At 35.5% G+C, this 23,519-nt stretch overlaps 1 protein-coding gene across 1 annotated transcript; it reads right to left on the bottom strand.

The window, feature by feature from the left end:
* Positions 1-18,971: 18,971 nt before the first annotated feature.
* On the bottom strand, positions 18,972-20,033 carry LOC135628166 (auxin-responsive protein SAUR71-like). Its single transcript, XM_065134693.1, has one exon. It carries the CDS (start codon positions 19,704-19,706, stop codon positions 19,293-19,295), a length of 414 nt encoding a protein of 137 aa, XP_064990765.1. The 5' UTR covers positions 19,707-20,033; the 3' UTR covers positions 18,972-19,292.
* Between the last annotated feature and the right edge of the window lie 3,486 nt (positions 20,034-23,519).

The following is a 23,519-nucleotide window of genomic DNA, read 5'->3' on the forward strand; positions in this document are numbered from 1 at the left end:
TCTCAAATCTCATCAAAAAAACTTATAAGAGAAATTCTTCACATTAAGTTTGTTAAAGACAATGTGTGTGATACATGTCAATTAGGAAAACAAAGAAAAGGTAATTTCAAACCAAAGAACCAAATAAGCACCTCTAGACCATTGCAATTGATCCATATGGACTTGTTCGGACCAATTGCTACATTAAGCCTAGGAGGTAGCAAATACACCTTTGTTATCGTAGATGATTATAGTAGATACACTTGGACTTACTTCTTGGTACACAAAAGTTATGGCTGTGGGTATTTTTCTAAATTTTGTAAACTTGTTCAAAATGAAAAGGGTTTTATGATTTTATCAATTCAAAGCGATCACGGTGGTGAATTTCAAAAATACGATTTCTAAGATTTTTGTGAATCTAATGGATATAACCACAATTTCCCTACTCCAAGAAATCCTCAACAAAATGTAATAGAAAGAAAAAATAGAAACTTGCAAGAAATTGCAAGAACCATGTTAAACGAATATAGTCTACCCATATATTTTTAAGCCGAAGTCATAAATATGATATGCTACGTCATGAATAGGGTTCTAGTAAGACCATTACTTTCCAAAACCCCTTATGAGTTGTAGAACAACAAAAAACCCAACATTTCATATTTTAAAGTTTTCAGGTGTAAATGATTTATGTTGAATGAAAAAGATATCTTAGGAAAATTGATGCAAAATCTGATGAAGGGATTTTTCATGGCTATTCTTCTATTTCTAAGGCCTTTGGTATCTTTAACAAAAGAACTTTGGCTATAGAAGAGTCTATTCATATTGTTTTTAATGAAGTTTCCGAAGTTAAGAAAAATGATTTTGATGCTTTGAATTTAAATGAAAACCTTTCTCCATCTAGCAACTTGGATGTATCTTCTTCTGAAATATCCTTACCCAAGGAATGGAAGTATGTAGATGCTCATCCTATGTAGCTAATCATAGGAGGCACATCAAAAGGGGTTCAAACATGTTCTTTGCTTAAGAATTTTTATGCAAACGCCGCTTTTCTCTCCCAAATTGAACCTAAATGCATTGATGAGGCCTTGAAAGATAATTTATGGGTTATCGCAATGCAAGAAGAGTTGAACCAATTTGAGAAAAATGAGATATGGAAGCTTGTTTCAAGGCCAAATGATCATTTAGTTATTGGTACTAAATGAGTCTTTAGAAACAAACAAAATAAATTTGGTATCGTGGGTAGAAACAAGGCTAGATTAGTGGCCAAGGGTTTCAACTAAGAAGAAGGTATTGATTATGAAGAAACATTCGCTCTTGTGGCATGATTAGAAGCCATAAAGATGCTCCTTACCTATGCTAGTAGTAATAATTTTAACTTATTTCAAATGGATGTTAAAAGTGTTTTTCTTAATGGCTTTATTTCCGAAAAAGTCTATGTTCAACAACCTTCTGGATTTGAGAATGATGATTTCCCTAATCATGTGTTTAAATTGACTAAAGCTCTCTATGGATTGAAACAAGCCCCAAGGGCTTGGTATGAGAGACTTAGCTCATTTCTTATCCAAAATAATTTCTCTAAAGTTAAGGTCGATACCACATTATTTATTAAAATTTTTGAAAATAATTTTTTTATTATTCAAATTTACATTGATGATATTATTTTTGGTTCCACGAATGAATCTTTATACGAATCATTTGCCAAAAGTATAAACCAAGAGTTTGAAATGAGTTTAATGGGTGAATTAACCTTCTTTTTAGGCTTGCAAATCAAACAACTTAATGATGGCATTTTTATTGATCAAACAAAATATACATTAAACTTGCTAAAATGATTCAATATGGATAGTTCAAAGGCTATCAATACTTCTATGAGTACCTCTACTAAATTAGATATTGACGAAGATAGAGAAAGCTTTGATCAAAAAGTTTATAGGTGTATGATAAGTAGTTTACTATACTTCACCGCAACTAGACCAAACATCATGTTTAGCGTAGGACTTTATACTAGGTTTCAATCTAACCCCAAGCAATCTCATTTAAAAGCTGTTAAAAAGATTTTTAGATACCTAAAAGGAACTCCTAAACTAGGATTATGATATCTAAAATCTAAAAATTTTAAATTTCTTAGTTATGCCGATGGTGAATTTGGTGGCTACCAAATAGATAGAAAAAACACATCTAGAACATGTCAATTTTTAGGACACGCACTTGTCTCTTGGACTTCCAAGAAATAAAACTCGATTGCATTATCCACAACCGAAGCTGAGTATATGGATGAAAAATACTTTAGAGGACTATGAAATTCACCTAAAGAATATACCTATAAAGTGTGATAACACAAGTGTAATATATTTAATGAAAAATCCTATTTAGCACTCTAGAACTAAATATATTAATATTAGGCATCACTTTATGCAAGATCATGTTAATAATCATGATGTAATCTTAGAATTTATTGACACGAAACATTAATTGGTTGATATTTTTACAAAACCTTTGATTGAGGAACAATTTGATTTTATAAGAAGAGAATTAGGTATGCTAAATTTCTCGGATACATTAGTTCCTCTTTAAATTTTTCTTCGGATTTTCTTATCGAATTCTATTTTACAAGATCATTCAATTGAATCATGAACTTGTGGTATATGAACAAATCTTATATAATGTTTGCGTATGAATTTTTGATGCATGAACTTATGGTACGAATTTTATATTAATCATGAATTTATGGTGTAAATTTTCTCCTTTTACAAGAATAGATTTTATGATGTGCACCTCATAATCTTGCAAGAAGAAACCACACAATGTCAGCACTACACCTCAATGCAAGTAGTGCTCACTACCTATAGGCGGTGGCACCACCCAGCTGGCGGTAGCATCGGCCAGCTGGTCATGGGTTGTAGGCAGTAGCACCGCCTAGCTAACGGTGCCACCGTCTACAACCTGCCCTATATAAAGAACAAACTAGGGTCGGCAGTAGAACCGACCCCAACTCACTCTACACCTTTCCAAAGAGCTCCAAACCTCTTGATCCTCTTGCTAAATCAAGGATCCCCATTTAGCAACTCAAAGAATCCTCATTTCTCTGCTAAATCAAGGATCAATCTCAAATATCCTCTTGGTGATCTCAAGAAGGAAAAACTACAAAGGTAATCCCTAAACCAAATTGATTACCCCTTTACATTACGTATTCTTGCCTCTTATTTGTCTTTATAATTGAAGTCTTCATGACTTCTAGAAGATCCTCAAGGGACAAAGGGAAGAGGAGATTAGATGAAAACTATGACTCTCGACTTTTCGATTCCAATCAACATGCCCTTAACTTTCCAACCATATAATCTAGAAATGTTCATAAGGGTAAATATGTTGATTTAGAGGAATTAAATGATTTGGAACTTATTCAATGGTTTGCTAACCAAGATATCCTACCAATCCTATAAATATGTGAACCTAACTATCTTAGACTTGTTAGATTGTTCTATAATAATTTGCATGTGAATGAAAACGATAGGGTCTCCACGTATCTCGTAGGACATCATACACCCATTATCGATAGTGTAATTTATAGTCTCATAGGAATTGCGGAGAAAGAAAAAGGTTGTTGTTTTAGAGGCCAATGGGATGAAGCATCAATTGAGACCACCACTAAGTTAGACATGGACGAAAGTAGAGAAAGCTTTGATCAAAAAACTTATAGGTGTATGATAGGTAGTTTATTATACCTCACACAACTAGATCGGATATCATGTTTAGCATAGGACTTTATGCTAGATTTCAATCTAATCCTAAGCTATCTTATCTTAAAGCAGTTAAAAAAATTCTTAGATATCTTAAAGGAATCCCTAATCTAGGATTATGGTATCTAAAATCTAAAAACTTTGAATTAATTGCCTATGCTGATGTGGACTTTGCTGGATATAAATAAGATAGAAAAAACACATTTGGAACATGTTAATTCTTAGGTCATGAACTTGTTTCTTGGTCTTCCAAGAAACAAAACTCGGTTGCATTATCTACAGCCGAAGCAGAATATATAGCAGCTAGTGCATGTTGTGCACAAGTTACATGGATGAAAAATACACTAGAAGATTATAAGATTCACCTTAAGAATATTCTCATAAAATGTGATAATACAAGTATAATGCATGTTTAATAAAAAATCATATTCAACACTCTAGAATTAAACATATTGACATTAGGCATCATTTCATAAGAGATCATATTAATAACCATGATATATCTTTAGAGTTTATTAATATAAAACATCAATTAGGTGATATCTTTACAAAACCTTTAAATGAAGAACAATTTGATTTTATTAGAAGATAGTTAGGGATGTTAAATTGTCCGAATGTTTGAGTTTGTTGTATATCTTTCCAGGATTTTCTTGATTTTTTAAATAAAGCTTTCATAAAATTATTTCATTTTGTAAATAAGGCTTTCATGAAATCCAGAATATTAATTTACTTGGTATCAAATTTATTCCATACCCTTGTTCCATCACTTAATGATTTTTTATACACTTAGTCCCATCACTCATGGATTTCATTGACAAATACATCTCTTATGGATTTCATTCATAGATTTTTGATCCTTCATTTAATGCTTCTTTCCAATGAATTCTTCCTTACTCCTCATGAAAGAAGAATTTTTATGGACTTTTAGTATGTGATGATCACTTGCAAGAATAAAGATTTAATTTTGTATGGACATCTTAATCCTTTTAATGAATCATTTCTCTTTGTTAAAATAGAAGCTTGATTTGATGAAACTCATTTATTGTTTTGGATTTGACTTGGTTAAAAACCTTTCATGAATTTGGTTCTTGATGAATTCCTCTCTTACTCTTCTTCTTATTTTTTATGACAAAGGAAGAAAGAAACTTGCACATCTCAAAGAAGAACCAAAAATCTTTTACACATCTAAAGTAAAAATGTTAGCTTATCTATTTTAAAAACCAAAAGTAGTTATCATGGTGTGGAACTTGCTTTCTGGCTTAGATAAATTGGTGTGGAACTTGCTTGAATTTTTTTTAACACACCTGCATTGTTGAATAGTTCTCCTTTTTGTTAATGACAAAGGGGGAGAAATGTGGCAAATTAATGATAAATTGATATTATGAAAGTTTGAAATAATGTGTAAAATATATCTTATCGTAAATGCTTGTATGTTTTGCAAATGCTTGAAATATGATTGGAATCGTCAAATACATCGCAACACATCTCAAATACGTCAAACATATCAAAAAGTATTACATATGCATCATATGTATTATGGATACTTGAAATGTTTCATGAATGCTTAATAAATGTCTATCATTATGATAAGGTATCATGAGCTTAATTTTCTACTTACAATTGATATCATGTCTCGGATTGTTGAATTATCATCTTTAAAATTTGAATCTTGTTAAATTTCATATTTGAAATTCGTATCATACCTGAAAATAATGATTATCTATCATCATTTTATATTGGACTTGAAAATGGATGTCATGCCTTAATATCATTTGTATTGTGATAAATACATAGTATCGTATTTTAAGATAGTAAATCATTATTGGTATCATGATGTGCATGTCGATAAGTTTAAATGAATATCTTGAATTCAAAAGGCCTTGAATTCAAGAGTGTCTCTTCTCAAATATGGTGTATATATATATGGGGAGTTAAGGTTAACTCCTCCTATATATATACCATATTTGAGGTTAACTCCGTCATCAATTAATTGTCATCATCAAAAAGGGAGAGATTGTTGCATCTCATATTTTTGATGATGAAATTAATTGATAAATTATTTGATCAAATCTATATGTTACAAAAAGCGTAAAAGATTAATTATGGTAGCTATCAAGGCATAAAGCAAAATGAAGTGATGGAGTCAAGATTGAGATTTCGTTGGGAGTTTGAGAGTTCGTCGGAAGTCCAAACGTTTATCAGAAGTTCTATCGAAATTGATCAAGAAGTCCAGGAGCTTGCCAAAGAAGCTTGTCAGAACTCGCCAAGAAGATCATCGTGAAGTCCAGGAGCTTGCTGGGAGTCCGTTGGAACATTACCGAGAGATCATCGGAAGTTTGCCGAAAGCTTGTCAGAAGAAACCTAAACTTACCGGGCTTATTTTGTTTAGTGTATGCCTTAAAAATCATAGTTAGCACATAATTAGGATTAAGTTTGGGAAGTAATCCCATTAACCTTGTTAAGGGCCAACTAGGCCCGTAATTGGATTGGTTTGGGCTAGATTCAAGGCCCAACCAGGTTGTTGGACCCTGTCTGGTTATGGAACCACCTAGGGAACAGTCTTCCAGATGGTTTGGGTGGTGGTACCACCCAAACTGAGTGGTGGTACCACTGATAGTTATTATTGGCAAGCAGTGGTATCACCCTGTTAGGTGGTGGTACTACCAGAGCTCAGTATCCAAGACTATATCAGGCGGTGGTACCATCAGACTGGGCGGTGGTACCATCAGACTGGGCGGTGGTACCGTCAGTACCCCAAAAATCCGGGATGAGATAATTTTTTACTCCAATTTTGAAGTCATTAAGGCCTATAAATGCCCCACCCTTTTCTGCATGAAAGGACAACAAAGTGATATCAAAGTGTGAAAAAAATCTCTAAGTATTGGGGTGTAAAAGTGTGGTAAAAGTGCAAGAGTCCTCCTCCTCTTTCTCTTTAATTTTTCAATCATTCAAAAAGAGGTGTGGGGCTTCTAAGGGTTATCTCCTAAACCTATGAAAAGAAGAAAGTATTATAAAGAGGTGGTTGGTCTTCGCCTATTGAAGGAAGACCATTAGTAGACATCGGTGACCTCGACAAAGGAGGAATCGAAAGTGGATGTAGGTCATAACAATCTAACCACTATAAATTTCGGTGTGTTCTTTCCTTATTGCTTATTCTCTTTACTACATTTTACTTTACTTTACTGCAAACTGTCTAATCCCCTCTTCTCTACTCACTTGCAAACTTATTTGAGTCTAACTAAGGGTTTTCGTCGAACTTAGAATTTCATTGAACGAAGTTTTTTTAAATCATTTAAATTGATCATTTTTATCCGTTACATTAATTCACCCCCCCCCCCCCCCCTCCTCTTAGTGTCATTCTTAATCCTAACAACTATCTCGGATTATCTTTGAGCGTCATAGAGGTCTGATGGGAATCAAACACATATGTGATTGACTTTAGATCAAGTGAAATATTGCTAGTTACAAGTGCCCTACAAGCCAATCACATGAGTGATGACATGTGTGACATGCTACACAGTATTTTTAGTTATTATTATTATTATTATTATTACTATTATTATTATTATTATTATTATTATTATTATTATTATTATTATTATTATTATTGTTGTTGTTGTTGTTGTTGTTATTGTTGTTGTTGTTGTTGTTATTGTTATCATGGTATTTTCTCACTTTATATTGCTTGTATGATATATTGTGATGTTCTTGAATCTATTCAATGGGAATTGGATAATGATGATATCATTATAATGAGACTAATTCGCCTATAAATACAGACCCTAAATATTCTTAATCATAGGTTACTCGAGAGAGATATTGAGATAACCGGAGAGATCGGTGTACTATATATCTATCCATATAATGGAGTCGGTTGGTCTCAAAGCTACTTATGTGGGGATACTAGGGATATAGTGTAGGTACTCATTGGAGAATGAGTTCACTAAATAATTCGCTCACGGAATACTAGATGATTAATGATACCTCATTGTCAAACAGTAGTTCCTTTGTCTCAATTGTATGTTTGGTCCTTAGACTTGAGACACCAAGGATGCTTTATATGAGTCCTTCACTCTTTAATATCAAACTTATAGATCTAGAAGTTCTAAACATAGCATAGATTATCATCAAGAGTGGTAGCTAACCTTACGAGAGTAATTGAGTGTCGATAGAGGATCATCTACTCTCGGTATCATGAGAGGAATGTCTCGTGTATTCTTACTTATGCAAATCCCTAGCTAGGGTCATAGAGATTGAGAAAAAATGAATTCTCCGAGAAAATCTGATTAAAGTGAGACATAAGTAGATTCTGTGTGGGCTTGACAGTACCATGCTCATTATACGATCTTTGGGATACTAAATTGATGATGGACTATAGATATACAATAACTGAGGTTTGACAGGTCTAATAGATTAGATCCTACTATACTATTTGGGGACTATGGCGTAGTGGCCTAGTACACATATAGTCAATAAGTTCAGTGAATTATCATTGGATAATAATTCATTGAATTAGAAGGAGTTCTAATAGGTGCAACTCACGGCTAGCTCGGTATTAGGCCTATAGAGTCACACACTTATAGTATATATCACGACGAGTAAAGGATTAGATATAAGATATCTAATGATCCCTTGTTTTATTGGATCTTTTGGGTAAGACTCAATAAAAGTAAATAATGATTATTAGATAGAGATCCATTAATCCAAAAGGCTTAGGGTGATTAGATAGAGATTCAATGTCCATTAGGGCAGGATCCATTAGGGTTAAGTTGATATGGATCTCAATAAATAGGAGATAGACCAAATGTTCATAAGCTAGACCCCTTTTAGTCGCCTCCTCCTATTCTCTTCTCTCCCTCTCCTTCTTAGCCGACAACCCCTTGGTGGTGCATGAGGACAGTAAAGAAGGGGCTAGTCCTTCTTTGTTTGCTATTGTGAGGTGGTGTGCAAAAGCTACGAGGACTTGCTGCAAAGGAAGATGCATCGTTGTATCATCTATCATGTGGATTACTACTAGAGAGGAGGACATCTAACCTCCTTCATCTATGGACTTAGACCTACATTTTGTGAGGATATACAATCTCCCTTAGGTGAGAACATCTCATGAATCTTACGTAGGTTTTCGATTATTAAGTGTCTTGCTCTTAATCATCATACGACATTCCTATATCATTTTTTTTTAGACCAGTTTTTGTTTTTTTCTTTTTCGCTATGCATATGATGCCTCCCAAAGGTTTCCCAATGGCTATATATGAGTATTCCACTCTTTGATACCACAGTTATAGGTCTAAAAGTTTTAGATCTAGCATAGTCGGTCATATAAAGTGGTAGCCAATCTTATGAAGGCGATTAAGTGTCTATAGAAGATTATCTGCTCTCGGTGTCATGAAAAGAATATCTCAAGTGTTCTCGCTTAGGCAAATCCCTAGGTCATTCGGATTGAGAGAGAAGGAGTTCTTCGAGAAAATCTAATTAGAGCGAGGCACCAGTAGAATCCGTATGGGTCTGACAGCACCATGCTCGGTATACCATCTCTGAGATACTAGATGGATGAGGGACTATAGATATATGATAACTAAGGGTAAACATGTCCAATAGATTAAATTCCCCTATACCATCTAAGGACTATGGTGTAATGGTCTAGTACGTCCATAATCGATAAATTGAGTGAATTATCATGGGATGATAATTCACTGAATCAGGAGGAGTTTTAAGTCAGAAAGAGTTCTAATAAGTGTAACTCATGGCCAGCTCGATATTAGGCCTAGAGAGTCACACATATATGGTAGATGTCGTGACGAGTAGAGGATTAGATATGAGATATACGATGATCTCCTATTTTATTGGATCTTTGGGGTGAGACCCAATAAGAGCAAATAGTGATTATTAGATAGAGATTCATTAATCCAAGAGGCTTAAGGTGATTAGATAGAGATCCAGTACCTATTAGGGCAGGATCTATTATGGTTAAATTTACAAAGACCTCTATAAATATGAGAGGGGCTAAAGGGTCATAAGCTAGATCCTTTTTTGTGGCCTTCTCCTATTCTCCTCCCTCCCTCTTGCATGAGGATAGTAAAGAAGAGGTCGCCCCTTCTTTATTTGTTGCTGTAAGGTGGTGCACGAAAGTTGCGAGGACTTATGCTATGAAGGGAGGCGCATTGTCACATCATCTATCATGTAGATCACCACTAAAGAGGAGAATATCTAACCTCATTCATCTATGAACTTGGATTTATGTTTTTGGGGATATACGATCTCCCCTATGTGAGAATGTCTCATGAATCGTATGTGATTTTTTGGTTTGTTGAGTTTTTCGCTCCCAATCATTGCACGATGTTCTTATATCATTCTTTTAGGAAACTGATTTTTATTTTCTATTTTCTACTGTGCATATGATGCCTGCCTAGGTTTCCCAACTATAGGAACGTCCGCCTACTAACCCTCTCAACGAATGCTCAAGCGAGGAGGCCTTACCCTCGACTCATAGTACTTTCGCTCGAGGAGGAAATAGCCACCCTTTCTGTATGTGGATGCATCCATCTCAATACAAATGCCAATGCGATATGAGTGTTCTTAGGATCAAAAGCAGCACTAAGAGGGGAGGTGAATTAATGCAGCAAAAATTTCTTTAATTTTCATATAAAATATTTCATGCGTTCGATGAAAACTGAATTGGAAGATAGCAACTTGAAACGTATAAGAGCGTAAGCAAGATGAGGAGGAGAAGCAGTTTGCTATGAAATGATTTACAGTTAAAGTAAATTGCACTTATGAAAAGCAAACCAGAATTTAGAGTGGTTCGGTTAACGTGACCTACATCCACTTTCGGATTCCTCCTCCAACGAAGTCTCCGGCATCCACTAAAGACCTTCCTTCAATAGGTGAAGACCGAACACCTCTTTACAGCACTTTCTCCTTTTCCTGGGTTTAGGAGATGAACCCTTACAAGTCTCACTCCTCTTTCTTAGATGGTTACAAGACTAAGAGATGAAGGAGGGAAACTCTAACTTTTACAACACTTTAAGACTCAAGAACTTAATATTATGCCAATAGGTTTCGTGCCCTTTCATACAAAAAAGGGTGGGGTTTTTATAGGCCCTAATGGCTTTAAAAATGGAGCCAAAAAGTATCTAATCCTGGATTTTCGGGGTCCTAGCGGTACCACCGCCATTACTGGGCGATACCACCGCCTGACAAAGCTCGGAGACTGAGCTCTAGCGATGTCACCGCTTGACAAGGGTGGTACCACCACTGGCAACAATAACTGCTAGCAGTATCACTATCCAGACCACTTGGGAGATTGGTCTTCTGGGTGGTGCCACCACCGGCCATGTTTTCAAGGGCTGATTGGGCTATTCAATCCGGCCCAAATCAGCCCTATTAAGGGCCCAATTGGCCCCTAATTAAGTTAGTAGGATTATCTCTCAATCCTAACTTAATTTACGCTCTAACTATGATAATTAAGACATGATCACAGCTCTTCTTGTTCCGGTGCGTCAATTGCTCTTCCGGCGAGCTTCTGACGTACTTCCGGTGAACATCCAACGAACTCTCGGCAATGCTCCGGCGGACTCCCGGCAAGCTCCTGGACTTTACGATGATCTTCTTGGCAAGTTCTGACAAGCTTCTTTGGCAAGCTCCTGGACTTCTCGGTTGGTTCCGGTAGAACTTCCGATGAACATATGGACTTCCGACGAACTCTCAAACTCCTAATGTGATCTCGATCTTGACTCCGGCACAATACCTGCTTTATATCTTACTACTATCGTAGTTAATCCTGAACACTTTTTTCAACATATAAACTAGATCAAACAAATTATAATTGACTTCATCATCAAAATCCGAGATTCAACAATCTCCCCCTTTTTTATGATGATAATCAATTGATAACGGAGTTAAACTTAACTCCCCCTATCTATATGCCATACTTAAGAAAAGATATTTTTGAATTCAAGAATCAAACCGATAAGTTAAATTTATTAAACTTATCAACATGCATATCATGATTCCTATCATAATCTAATATTCTCAAAATATGATACCAAGGCATAACATCAATTTTCAAGTATGATATTTCAAATATGAAAGATGACAAAGATAGCAATTCATCATTCTATGGCAAGATATTCATTGTAAAATTATAAGTTAAACTCTAGATATCTTATCATAATGAAAGAAATTTATCGAGCAAACATTTCAAGTATATATGATGAAATGCATTGCATACATTTGTCATCAATTTACCACATTTTGGTATTATTTCTCCCCCTTTATCATCAACAAAAAGGAGAACAATTCATGCCACATTTCAATTTGTAAAAATTCATACCAATTATATTTCAAGCATTCATAGTATCATTCAAAAGTTTTCAATATTTAAAAGTTAAAGAGATAGCTTCCATCAACTTCTCTCCTTTTTTCATCAAAACTACGCATGAAGAAGGAAAGACTGAGGAAATCCATTAAGAACCATCTTTTTGAAATGATTTGAATCAAGTCAAAAATGATAAAAGAGTTTCATTAAATCATGCTTCAATTTTCATAAGGATCAAGATATTCATGTGAAATCAAATCCTCACTCTTGCAAGTGTTCATCTCATCAAAAAAATCATAAAAATTCTTCCTTTATAAAGAAATAATTCATGTGAAAGAATCATCATATGAAGGATAAAAAAATTCTGTGAATAAGCCTTCTTAATGAGAGGAGCATCACATCAAATCTATTTCTCAATAAAAATTCACAAGAGATAAATCCGAGAGATGCATTTGTCAATGAAATCCATGAAGTGATTGAGTGTATAAAAAATCATTAAATGATGGAGCAAGAGTATGAAGTGAACTTGATATGGCATAAACTCATGAAAGCTCCATTCAAGAAGATAGTTCGAAAAAGAAATATAACAACTCATGCATTCGGACAAATTAAATCATATTATTCTTCACTTAACGGTTTTGTAAAGATATTAGCTAATTGATGTTTCATATTAATAAACTCTAAGATTACATTATGATTAGTGACTTGATCTTATATAAAGTGATGCCTAATATCAATATGTTTTATTCTGAAGTGTTGAATGGGATTCTTTGTTAAACATATTACACTTGTGTTATCACATTTTATGGGGATATTTTTTAAATAAATATTATAATCTTCTAAAGTGTTTTTTATCCAATACAACTTGTGCACAACATGCACTAGCTGCAATATACTTAGCTTTGGTTGTAGATAGTGCAACCGAGTTTTATTTCTTGGAAGACCAAGAAACTATGTGTCCTAAAAATTGACATGTTTTGGATGTACTTTTTCTATCTAATCTATATCCAGTAAAATCCGCATCAGCATATGTAATTAGTTCAAAGTTCTCAGATTTTAGATACCATAATCCTAGATTAGTTGTACCTTTAAGATATCTAAGAATTCTTTTAACTGCTTATGAGATATCTTAGGATTAGATTGAAACCTAGCACAAAGACCTACACTAAGCATGATATCCGGTCTAGTTACGGTGAGGTATAGTTAACTTCCTATCATACCCCTATAAGCTTTTTGATCAAACTTTTTCCACTTTCATCAATGTCTAACTTAGTAGGGGTACTTATGGGAGTATTAATAGCCTTTGAGCTATTCATATTAAACAGTTTTAGCAAATCTAAAGCATATTTTGTTTGACTAAGAAAAATATCATTACTTAGTTGTTTGATTTGTAAGCCTAAAAGGAAAGTTAATTCCTCCATCAAACTTATTTCAAATTCAAGACTCATACTTTTAGCAAATGATTCACAAAGAGATTCATTCGTGGAACCAAAAATAATATCAACAACATAAATTTGAATAATAAGAAAATTATTTTTAAAATTTTTAATAAACAATGTAGTATCGACCTTGCCTTTAGAGAAATTATTTTCAATAAGAAATGAACTAAGTCTCTCATACCAAGCCCTTGGGGCTTGTTTTAAACTATAGAGAGTTTTAATCAATTTAAACATATGATTAGGGAGACTATCATTCTCAAATCTGGGAGGTTATTCAACATAAACTTCTTCAGAAATAAAGCTATTAAGAAAAGCACTTTTAACATTCATTTAAAATAACTTAAAATTATTACTACTAGCATAGGCAAGGAGTATTCTTATGGCTTCTAATCGAGTCATGGGAGCAAAGGTCTCTTCATAATCGATACCTTCTTCTTGGTTGAAACATTTGGCCACTAATCTAGCCTTGTTTCGAACCACGATTCCAAATGCATCTTACTTGTTTCTAAAGACCCATTTAGTACTAATAACTAAATAGTCATTTGATCTAGGAACAAGCTTCCACACCTCATTTTTCTCAAATTGATTTAACTCTTCTTGTAGTGCAATGACCCATGAATCATTTTTCATAGTCTCGTCAATGCATTTATGTTCAATTTGGGAGAGAAAAGCGGTGTTGGCACAAAAATTTTTAAGAGAAAAACGAGTTTGAACCCCTTTCGATGTTTCTCCTATAATTAGCTCCTTAGAATAAGCATCTACATACTTCCATTCCTTCGGTAAAGAAGGTTCGGAAGAAGATGCATCCAAATTGCTCTTTGGATAAGGGGTTTCATTTAAATTCAAAGTGTCAAAATCAACATCATCATCAAGTTCATTTTTCTTAACTTCGAAAATTTTATTAAAAACAACATGAATAGATTCTTCTATAATCAAAGTTCTTTTGTTAAAGATATGAAATACTTTAGAAACAAAGGAATAGCCAAAAAAAATTCCTTCATCGGATTTTGCATCAAATTTACCTAAAGCATCTTTTTCATTCAAAATAAAACATTTACATCCGAAAACTTTAAAGTATGAAACGTTGGGTTTTTTGTTGTTCCACAACTCATAAGGAGTCTTGGAAAGTAATGATCTTACTAGAACCTTATTCATAACATAGCATGTTATATTTACGGCTTCGACCTAAAAATATTTGGGTAGGCTATATTCGTTTAACATGATTCTTGTCATTTCTTGTAAGTTTCTATTCTTTCTTTCTACTACTCCATTTTATTGAGGATTTCTTAGAATAAAGAAGTTGTGGTTGTATCTATTAGATTCATAAAATTTTTGGAAATCACAGTTTTGAAATTCACCATGGTGATTACTTCAAATTGACGAAATCATAAAACCTTTTTCATTTTGAACAAGTTTATAGAACTTAGAGAAATACCTAAAGCATTCACTTTTGTGTGCCAAAAAATAAGTCCATGTGTATCTACTACAATCATCTACGATAATAAATATGTATTTGCTATCTCCTAGGCTTGATGTAGCAATTGGTCCGAACAAGTCCATATGGATCAATTGCAAAGGTCTAGAGGTGCTTATTTGGTTCTTAGGTTTGAAGCTATCTTTTATTTATTTTCCTAGTTGACATGCATCATACACATTATCTTTGACGAACTTGATATGAGGAATTCCTCTTACAAGTTCTTTAGATGAAATTTGAGAGATTAGTTTCATGCTGGCATGACCTAATCTCCTATGCCAAAGCCAAGCATCATCATTCAAAATCGAAAAACACATTTCATTACAAAAATCATCAATCTCGATATTGTATACATTATTTTACTTTAGAGCAATCATAGATGTGTTTTTGTATGGTTTTTCAATAATACAAACATTATATTCAAATTTAACGATATATCCTTTATCATATAATTGACTAATACTCAAAAGGTTATTATTTAAACCATCAACTAACAATACATCTTCAATAAAATGGTTGGATTTGTTACCTATGGTTCCTTTGCCAATGATTTTACCCTTGTTGTTGTCTCCGAATATGACATATCCTTCGTATAAGCTAGTGAGCTTAGAAAAATGAGATGGATCTCCAATCATATGTCTTGAGCATCTACTATCAAGGTACCATTCTTGCTCCTAGCTTGTGATGATACATTTTTCTACAAAAAAAAATAATTTTTAGGTACCTATTTGACCTTGAGTGCCTCAAAAATCGATCTACCTAGCTTATCATGTTGCATTGAGTCACTTGAGGTTCTTTTAGGAACCCAAATCAATCTATGTGGATAACATTTCTTGAATGGACAATAATAAGCTATATGCCTAAATTTGCAACAAAAATTGCATTTGTTTCGGAGTGAGACATGCAAAGTATGGACTTTAACAAATGTGGTTAGATTTTGGTGAGGGTTACTCACAAATCCGTTCCGCCTTTTCTATGAATGTGGCCCTTGTTGGCAAGGATCATGTTCAAGGAATTACTACCAACCTCAAATTTTTTTCAAGGTTTCCTTAAGTAGCAAGTTGTCCTTTCTAAGTGTTTCTAGTTCATCACATTTCGTACATGGAGCTAAACTCTCATTGTGCTCAACTTTTAAACTATCGAAATCATTAACAAGAGAAGCATGCTCCTTTTTTAACAATTTATATTTTTTACTAATTAATTCACATTCATCAAATAAGTCATGAAAAGCATTTAATAGTTCATCAAAAGATAAATTTGCATAAAAAACTTGCTACCTCATCTCCAATAGTCATTAGTGTATAGTGAGCAACTTGCTTGGTGATGGTAGGCTCCTCTTCTTTGGATGCACTTGAGTTGTCCCATATAGCTTTGAGAACCTTCTTCTTTGGTTACCTCTTTTTTACTTGGGGACATTCACTATTGAAGTGTCCCAGCTTCTTGCATTCATAACATATCACTTGTTCTTTCTTAGGTTCAAATTTATTTTTAGTATTCTATTTAAATTTATTTCTTTTTATGAATATTTTTAAATTTATTTCTTTATGAATTTATTTCTTTTTATGAATCATTTAAATTTATGAGTGCTAAGTCATCATCAAAGTCCTCATCATTTGAGTTTTCTTTCAAGCGGTCTTCTTGTGTTCTCAGTGCTATGTCCTTCCTGTTCTTTGGAATGGTGTCTTCAAGCTCTTCATGAGCTTTACATATCATTTCATAGGTCATTAGTGACCCAATTAATTTTTTAAGAGAAAAATTATTTAGATCTTTGGCCTCTTGAATGGTCGTTACTTTAGGATCCCAACTTTTTGAAATGGATCTTAAAATCTTATTAACCAGTTCAAAATCCAAAAAACCTTTACCAAGTCCTTTTAGACCATTAACGACATCCGTAAATCGGGTGTATATATCTCCAATGGTCTCACTCGATTTCATTCGAAACAACTCATAAGAATGCACTAAAAGATTAATTTTTGACTCCTTCACTCTACTAGTGCCTTCATGAGTCACTTCGAGTGTGTGCCAAATGTTAAATATCGTTTTACAAATTGACACTTGATTGAACTCGTTTTTATCTAATGCACAAAATAAGGCATTCATAGCCTTTGCGTTTAAAGTGAAAGTCTTCTTCTCCAATTCATTCCAATTGTTCATTTGAAGAGAAGACTTTTGAAAGTCATTTTCTATAATATTTCATAATTCGAAATCCATTGAAATTAGGAAGATCCTTATTCTAATCTTCCAATATGTGTAATCCGTCCCATTGAACATAGGCGAACGTGTAATTGAATGACCCTCTGGGTTGCCAGCAAATGTCATCTCTCTTGGATTTAAAACCAAATGAGCGTAAACCTTGCTCTGATACCAATTGTTAGGATCAAAAGCGGCACTGAGAGGGGGGTGAATTAGTGCAATGAAAAATTCTTTGATTTTCGTATAAAATATTTCGTATGTTCGATGAAAACCGAATCGGAAGATAGCAACTTGAAACATATGAGAGCGTAAGCAAGATGAGAAGGAGAAGCAGTTTGCTATGAAATGATTTGTATTTAAAGTAAATTGTACTTATGAAAGCAAACCAGAATTTAGAGTGGTTCGGTGAACGTGACCTACATCCAGTTTCGGATTCCTCCTCCGATGAGGTCTCCGGCATCCACTAAAGGCCTTCTTTTAATAAGTGAAGACTGAACACCTCTTTACAACACTTTCTCATTTTCCCGGGTTTAGGAGATGAACCCTTACAAGTCTCACTCCTCTTTGTTAGATGGTTACAAGGCTAAGAGATGAAGGAGGAGAACTCTTAACTTTTATAATACTCTAAGACTCAAAAACTCAAGATTATGCCAATAGGTTTCGTGCCCTTTTATGCAGAAAATGGTGGAGTTTTTATAGGCCCTAATAGCTTCAAAAATGGAGCCAAAAAGTATCTAATCCTGGATTTCCGAGGTCCTGGCGGTACCACCGCCATTACTGGATGGTACCACCGCCTGACAACTGACAATGGGTGATACTACCGCTCAATATGGGCGGTACCACCGCTAGCAGCAATAACTTCCGACAGTACCACCACTCAGTCTGGGCGGTACCACTGCCCAGACCACCTGGGAGATTAGTCTTCTGGGCGGTGCCACAGTCGGCCATGTTTTCAGGGGCTGATTGGGCTATTCAATCTGGCCTAAATCAGTCCTATTAAGGGCTTAGTTGGCCCCTAATTAAATTAGTGGGATTACCTCTCAATTCTAACTATGATATTTAAGACATGATCACAGCTCTTCTTGTTCTGGTGCGTCAATTGCTCTTTCGGCGAGCTTCCAGCGTACTTCCGACGAACTCTCGGCAATGCTCCGGTGAACTCCCGGCAAGCTCCTGGACTTTATGACGATCTTCTTGGCAAGTTCCCACGAGCTTCTTTGGCAAGCTCTTGGACTTCTCGGTTGGTTCCGACAGAACTTCCGACGAACGTCCGAACTTCCGATGAACTCTCGAACCCCAACGTGATCTCGATCTTGACTCCAGCACAACACCTGCTTTATATCTTATTGCTATCGTAATTAATCCTGCACACTTTTCTCAACATATAGATTAGATTAAACAAATTACAATTGACTTCATCATCAAAAACAACTTAGGTTTCTTGTCCTAAGGCGACACTAAGCTACCTGGTCATCCCTGTTGAGGCATTCCGAAACCTCACTCAACAAGTGACGCAAATAGTTATTCTGCTCTTGCCTTAGCTTGCCTAATAGGCGACACCACCATCTCAGTCATGGCAGGTGCACCAACACCATCGAGAGGGTGGATTCTGTTGCAGATTAAAGGCCTTCTTAGCATTATTATTTACATATTTCACCTACCTAGATAACTTAATTCCAATACCTAGTATGAACAACACGTAGAAGAGTATCATCTTATGGAGTATCCTATGCTCGGTCGTCATGAAGAATGTTTTAGCTGAATCACTAGGAAACAACTATTATGTCCATCAACTTTAATAGGCTCCTAAAAACTAGATTGAAATCAAAGAGTGACCTTTCTGAGCAACTTGATTGAAGCAATTTATTTCCTGTACAATAATTATGAGCCTCAGAACAAGATATTATGCAGATCTTGTACATTAATCACCATGACTGGATCGGAGCACCTCTTCTACATTAAAACCAAGCGGAGACAAGTGGCATGATTACAGATAAAAGGTATAGAAACCACTAAACCTTCTCCACACCAATCACACACAAAACAAAGGATCGACTTAACCTTCGTTGTTGATCATCATACATATGGAACAAGAAAGCTAAACACATTAGGCTGTGGAGGTTTTCTCACCGTGACCATGCTTGCTTCCAAATCTACACACGGCCCGTGATCATGGCCCTTGCCGGGCTCAGCAAGAGGTACCCGGCGTGTGCCTTGCTGAAGTTGCACCTGGGCGAGTACAGCTCCGCTGCGTCCTGCTCCACCTCCCACAACACCTTTTGGAAGAGATCAACGTCGCAGGGAAGTTCCAGCGGCCCGGCAGCCGAGTACCCGAACTCCATCTCCGCCTCATCAAGTAGCATCTTAAAGAGCGGGTGGTTCACACACTCCGTGCGCACCACGAACCGCTCCCTCGCGGGCCCGACGTACACCGAGAAGCAACCCTCGGGCGTCCGCTGCCGCTTCTGATCCCCCTTGCGGTGGCTCCCCAGGGACCGGCACCGCTCCAGCGTCTTCAGTATCAGGCCCTTTGACCTCTTGTCCTTGCCGTTCTCAGCCCTCCCCATGTATGCGGGGAGAACCTTATGAACCACAGGTGATCTGAACACCAGTGTATGTATAGACAAGAGAAACTATATTTTGGCTTGAAGGAAGAAGAGAAGAGACGCCAAGAACCCTATAGAGTGAGCAGAAGAGGAAGTAGCAAGCTCTCTTGCTCTTAGCCTCTGTCATAAACTTGATGATACATAGCCTTCGATCTGGGCACTTTTGTGTTACTCATGACTCGAAGAAGGACTAGTCATTCATGCGTACAGAGATCAGGGGAAGAACAGAAGAAGGGCTAAGAGAGAGGAAGAGACATTAGCTGGGAGGTGGAAGTGGTTGTTTAGTGACCAAGTGGGCACAAACACCGATATATAAAGAGAGGAGAGATGCAAACCGGCTTGTCGATGCAAAGTCGTATCCATCTAAACCGTCCAATCTTTTCTTCTCGTCATCCAACCGTTCGTCTGATCTGAAAAAGGACAAAAAGAGCTGCTCATCCTCGGTGTAGAGCATGTCAAGTCTTAGATCATCTGTGGACTTCTTTAGACTTAAATGTGCCACGTATCGTTCATATTTGCCCTGGATTTGTGCAGGAAATTGGTAGATATGATCGAATATATTGATTAAACGTAATGGAAATGTCTCTCCATTAATCATCCTTCCAAGCCAATAGAACGAGTGGCAAGAAACATGGCGCATGATGAGAGGATTATTGGACTAACGTGAGTGATAGGCTGCCAACTCTCAGTTTTCTTATCTATCCAAGAAAAAGAATGGTTGATGGCCGGCGGCTTCTGTGAAGAAAGTCAACGAGTTACGATAGGAACAGACAAATAAAAACAGTCCACATAATGCAGCCAGAAAGGAATCGGCGTGCTGCAAACTTGGTCCTCTCAGCAACAAATTATCAACTATAGAGGTTTGTACTTGTTCGTGACTTGGGATTCTCATTTTAGTCAAAAGTTATGCAGATCTATCCAAGATCATCCATGGCACTTGTCATTTCGATCTTTGCATGAGCTATGCAAAGAGGTGACTCTAGAGATATCTAATAGTGATGACAAGGTTTTCTTTATATCACGTAGGGGTGTCATCAGCTTAAGATCTAATGTTGAACCTTATATTTAATGGAACTTGAGCACATATATACAGTGGAGGACAAAAATTAAAAGTATGTTTGTGTGTAATAGCCCATTTGAGCTCCGATTATTGTCTATGGTCAGCATGCATGCCTGCCTGCCTGCCTGCCTGCCTGTATCACGGGTTCATTTTTACATTGTGAACCCAGTGTCAAATAAGTCTTTTAAAGATCCAACCATGTATAGAACTACAGGTATACGATGAGTTGGTAAGGAATGGAGGATATTAGAAGCTTTCATTTTTTGTTGCCAAGTCAAGTCAAACAGATACAAACTATACCCGCCCATCCGGGGCTAGAGCAGTTGCTGGTTGACCTTTGACTTGCTATTAGGTTATAAAAAGCACAGAAGTTATTGTCAGGAATTGCAAGAGAGAGAGAGAGAGAGAGAGAGAGAGAGAGAGAGAGATTGGTTGAGTTTTACACAAATGCATACCTAAATGTATGCGCATCTCGACAAGCAAAATTATACTCATTCCGCCAACTATAAAAAAGAAAGCATTTGATAGTATATGAAAAAGTAAAAGCTGAAAGAATAGCTCCTGAGGGATATATATAAAGTGGACTAAGGCACTTTCACATGGTTGACCAACTAATTTGGCATCAAAATAGTAACGTTTAGTAAAAGTTAGGGTATAGCGAAATGACAATGAAGACAAAATTAATCAATACGAACCTTTTTATTAATGATTAATTTTAGTGCAAGTTGCACAATTATGAAAAGACAATTTGCGAATAGAACAAATCAAGTAAGGCCCGTACCTAATTCTTATGACTGATTTTAGTGGGTGTCATCTACAACACCTCCTATTTGTTATTTGCTGGGAATCCAAAAAAAAAAAAACAGGGTTGTTAGGAATTAAAATACACCGTTTGTCCTAGTTATGACTATTTTGGTTCTTGGTCAAGAAGATATCTACACATTCCCTTGTTTTATTGCAAGTGAGAAGAGAGAAAAATTGGAGATTCTTGTTAGCATCGTTTGTTGGGTAAGCAAAAAATCAAGAGATGAAAATTAAGGAGGAAAAGAGTCAATCTTGAAATTTTATTTAGAGTCAATCTAGTAATGGTTTTGCAAAAAAAAAAAACAATTTAAATTTCTTATGCTAATATTTCCATCTTAAACTTCCATTTTGGTTTCACCGTTTCGTGTATTTCTGTAGTTTTTTTCCATGAGAAATGAATCAACCATTAAACTACTCTTAGATACTTTTTTTTTGTCAAAATAATAAAAAATATTTCTAAGGATTATGTGATTCTATTTAATTTTAGTTAAGATATATTAAAATTTTATTTAAATTTTGATTAAAATTATCGATAAATATAAAAAATTACTTATGTTCAAAAATGTTATAAGATAAATTTAATGGAAAAAACTCTCTTAATTATCTCCTCTGCTCTCACTTATATATAAGCAAAATCCTCTATAGATCGTAATACTATCAAAGAGATCTCACCTCTATATAAGCAAAATCCTCTAGAGATTGATATAATATCAAAGAGATCTCGTAGAATGGAAAAGATAAGTCTACCTTTCGATGTAAATTTGTGATGATAGTAAAATCATATTGACTATTATATTTAAAACAATTTATGATAGTTGATTTTAGTCCTAATATTAAATTATTTTATATTTTTATTTTTATTTTTATAATTGATATCAGAATCATATTATTGATAGATCAGTAAAAAAAACTAAGTCTATTCTTGCTGGTTCATTGTTGCACCTCTACTAATGCACAATAATTGTATGTATCATTGATACTCAGATTATACTCGGAAGGCTATATATATTAAATCTATAAGTAGACGAGGCAGATTATTCGGATCATACTTAAATTTAATCCTAATATTAAATTATTTTATATTTATATTTATATTTTTATAATTAATATCACTGGGGCTCTTCCAAATATGTTTCCATTGTTGCGCCCCTGCTCGTGCATGACGACTGTATATATCGTGGCTGTATGTATTAGATCTGCCCGTCTATGTCGGCAACACTGTCGTGGACGGCAGTTTGCTGCCGTCGATGGTACAGCAATGGGCGGCGGCTTACTGTGGTCGCTAGCCCTGTTGTTGCTGCTGTCGGCGGTCGGTGTGGCTGCTGTGTGCAGCGGGTTTGTTGAGCGCAGCGGGAGAGACGGATTTCCACAACTCAAGTAAAACTTGTCCTTGCTTACACTTGTCTATTTCAATGTTTCCTCTACTGCTTTTCTTGCCTTCACAAGCCTAACTTTGATAATGAATCGGCAGCAATGTTTTCATTCGGAGGAATCTGCTCGATGGTATACCCCTGCAGAGTAGAGTGTCAATTCAATATTCCATCTACATCATCTCTAACCAAACTAAAATGATCCCGAGTAAAATCAAGAGTTGGTGTATCCCCTTCCAGTGCCTTCTCATTAGCAATGGATAGATCCGTCAAGTGCTCCTGACTCTTTATGGTGACGTGAAGCTACACAACTCAATTAAGGAAAAAGGGGAAGAACGAATGTCGTCAAAATACTGGTAATGATTTCATTGATCATATCAAAGATCAACTGAATGTGTACATGACGTTAAAACTGGGATGAAGACTGATAAACTCAAGTTGATGCAACATACTTTGGCGGCTAATTCGATGACCAAGATGGGGAATTGGGATAACAAAAATTTGGTGTTGACAAAAGAAATTGGATTTTGTGCCGATAAC

This window comes from Musa acuminata, chromosome BXJ3-1 (assembly GCF_036884655.1).
Source record: "Musa acuminata AAA Group cultivar baxijiao chromosome BXJ3-1, Cavendish_Baxijiao_AAA, whole genome shotgun sequence".
Lineage (NCBI taxonomy): Eukaryota > Viridiplantae > Streptophyta > Magnoliopsida > Zingiberales > Musaceae > Musa > Musa acuminata.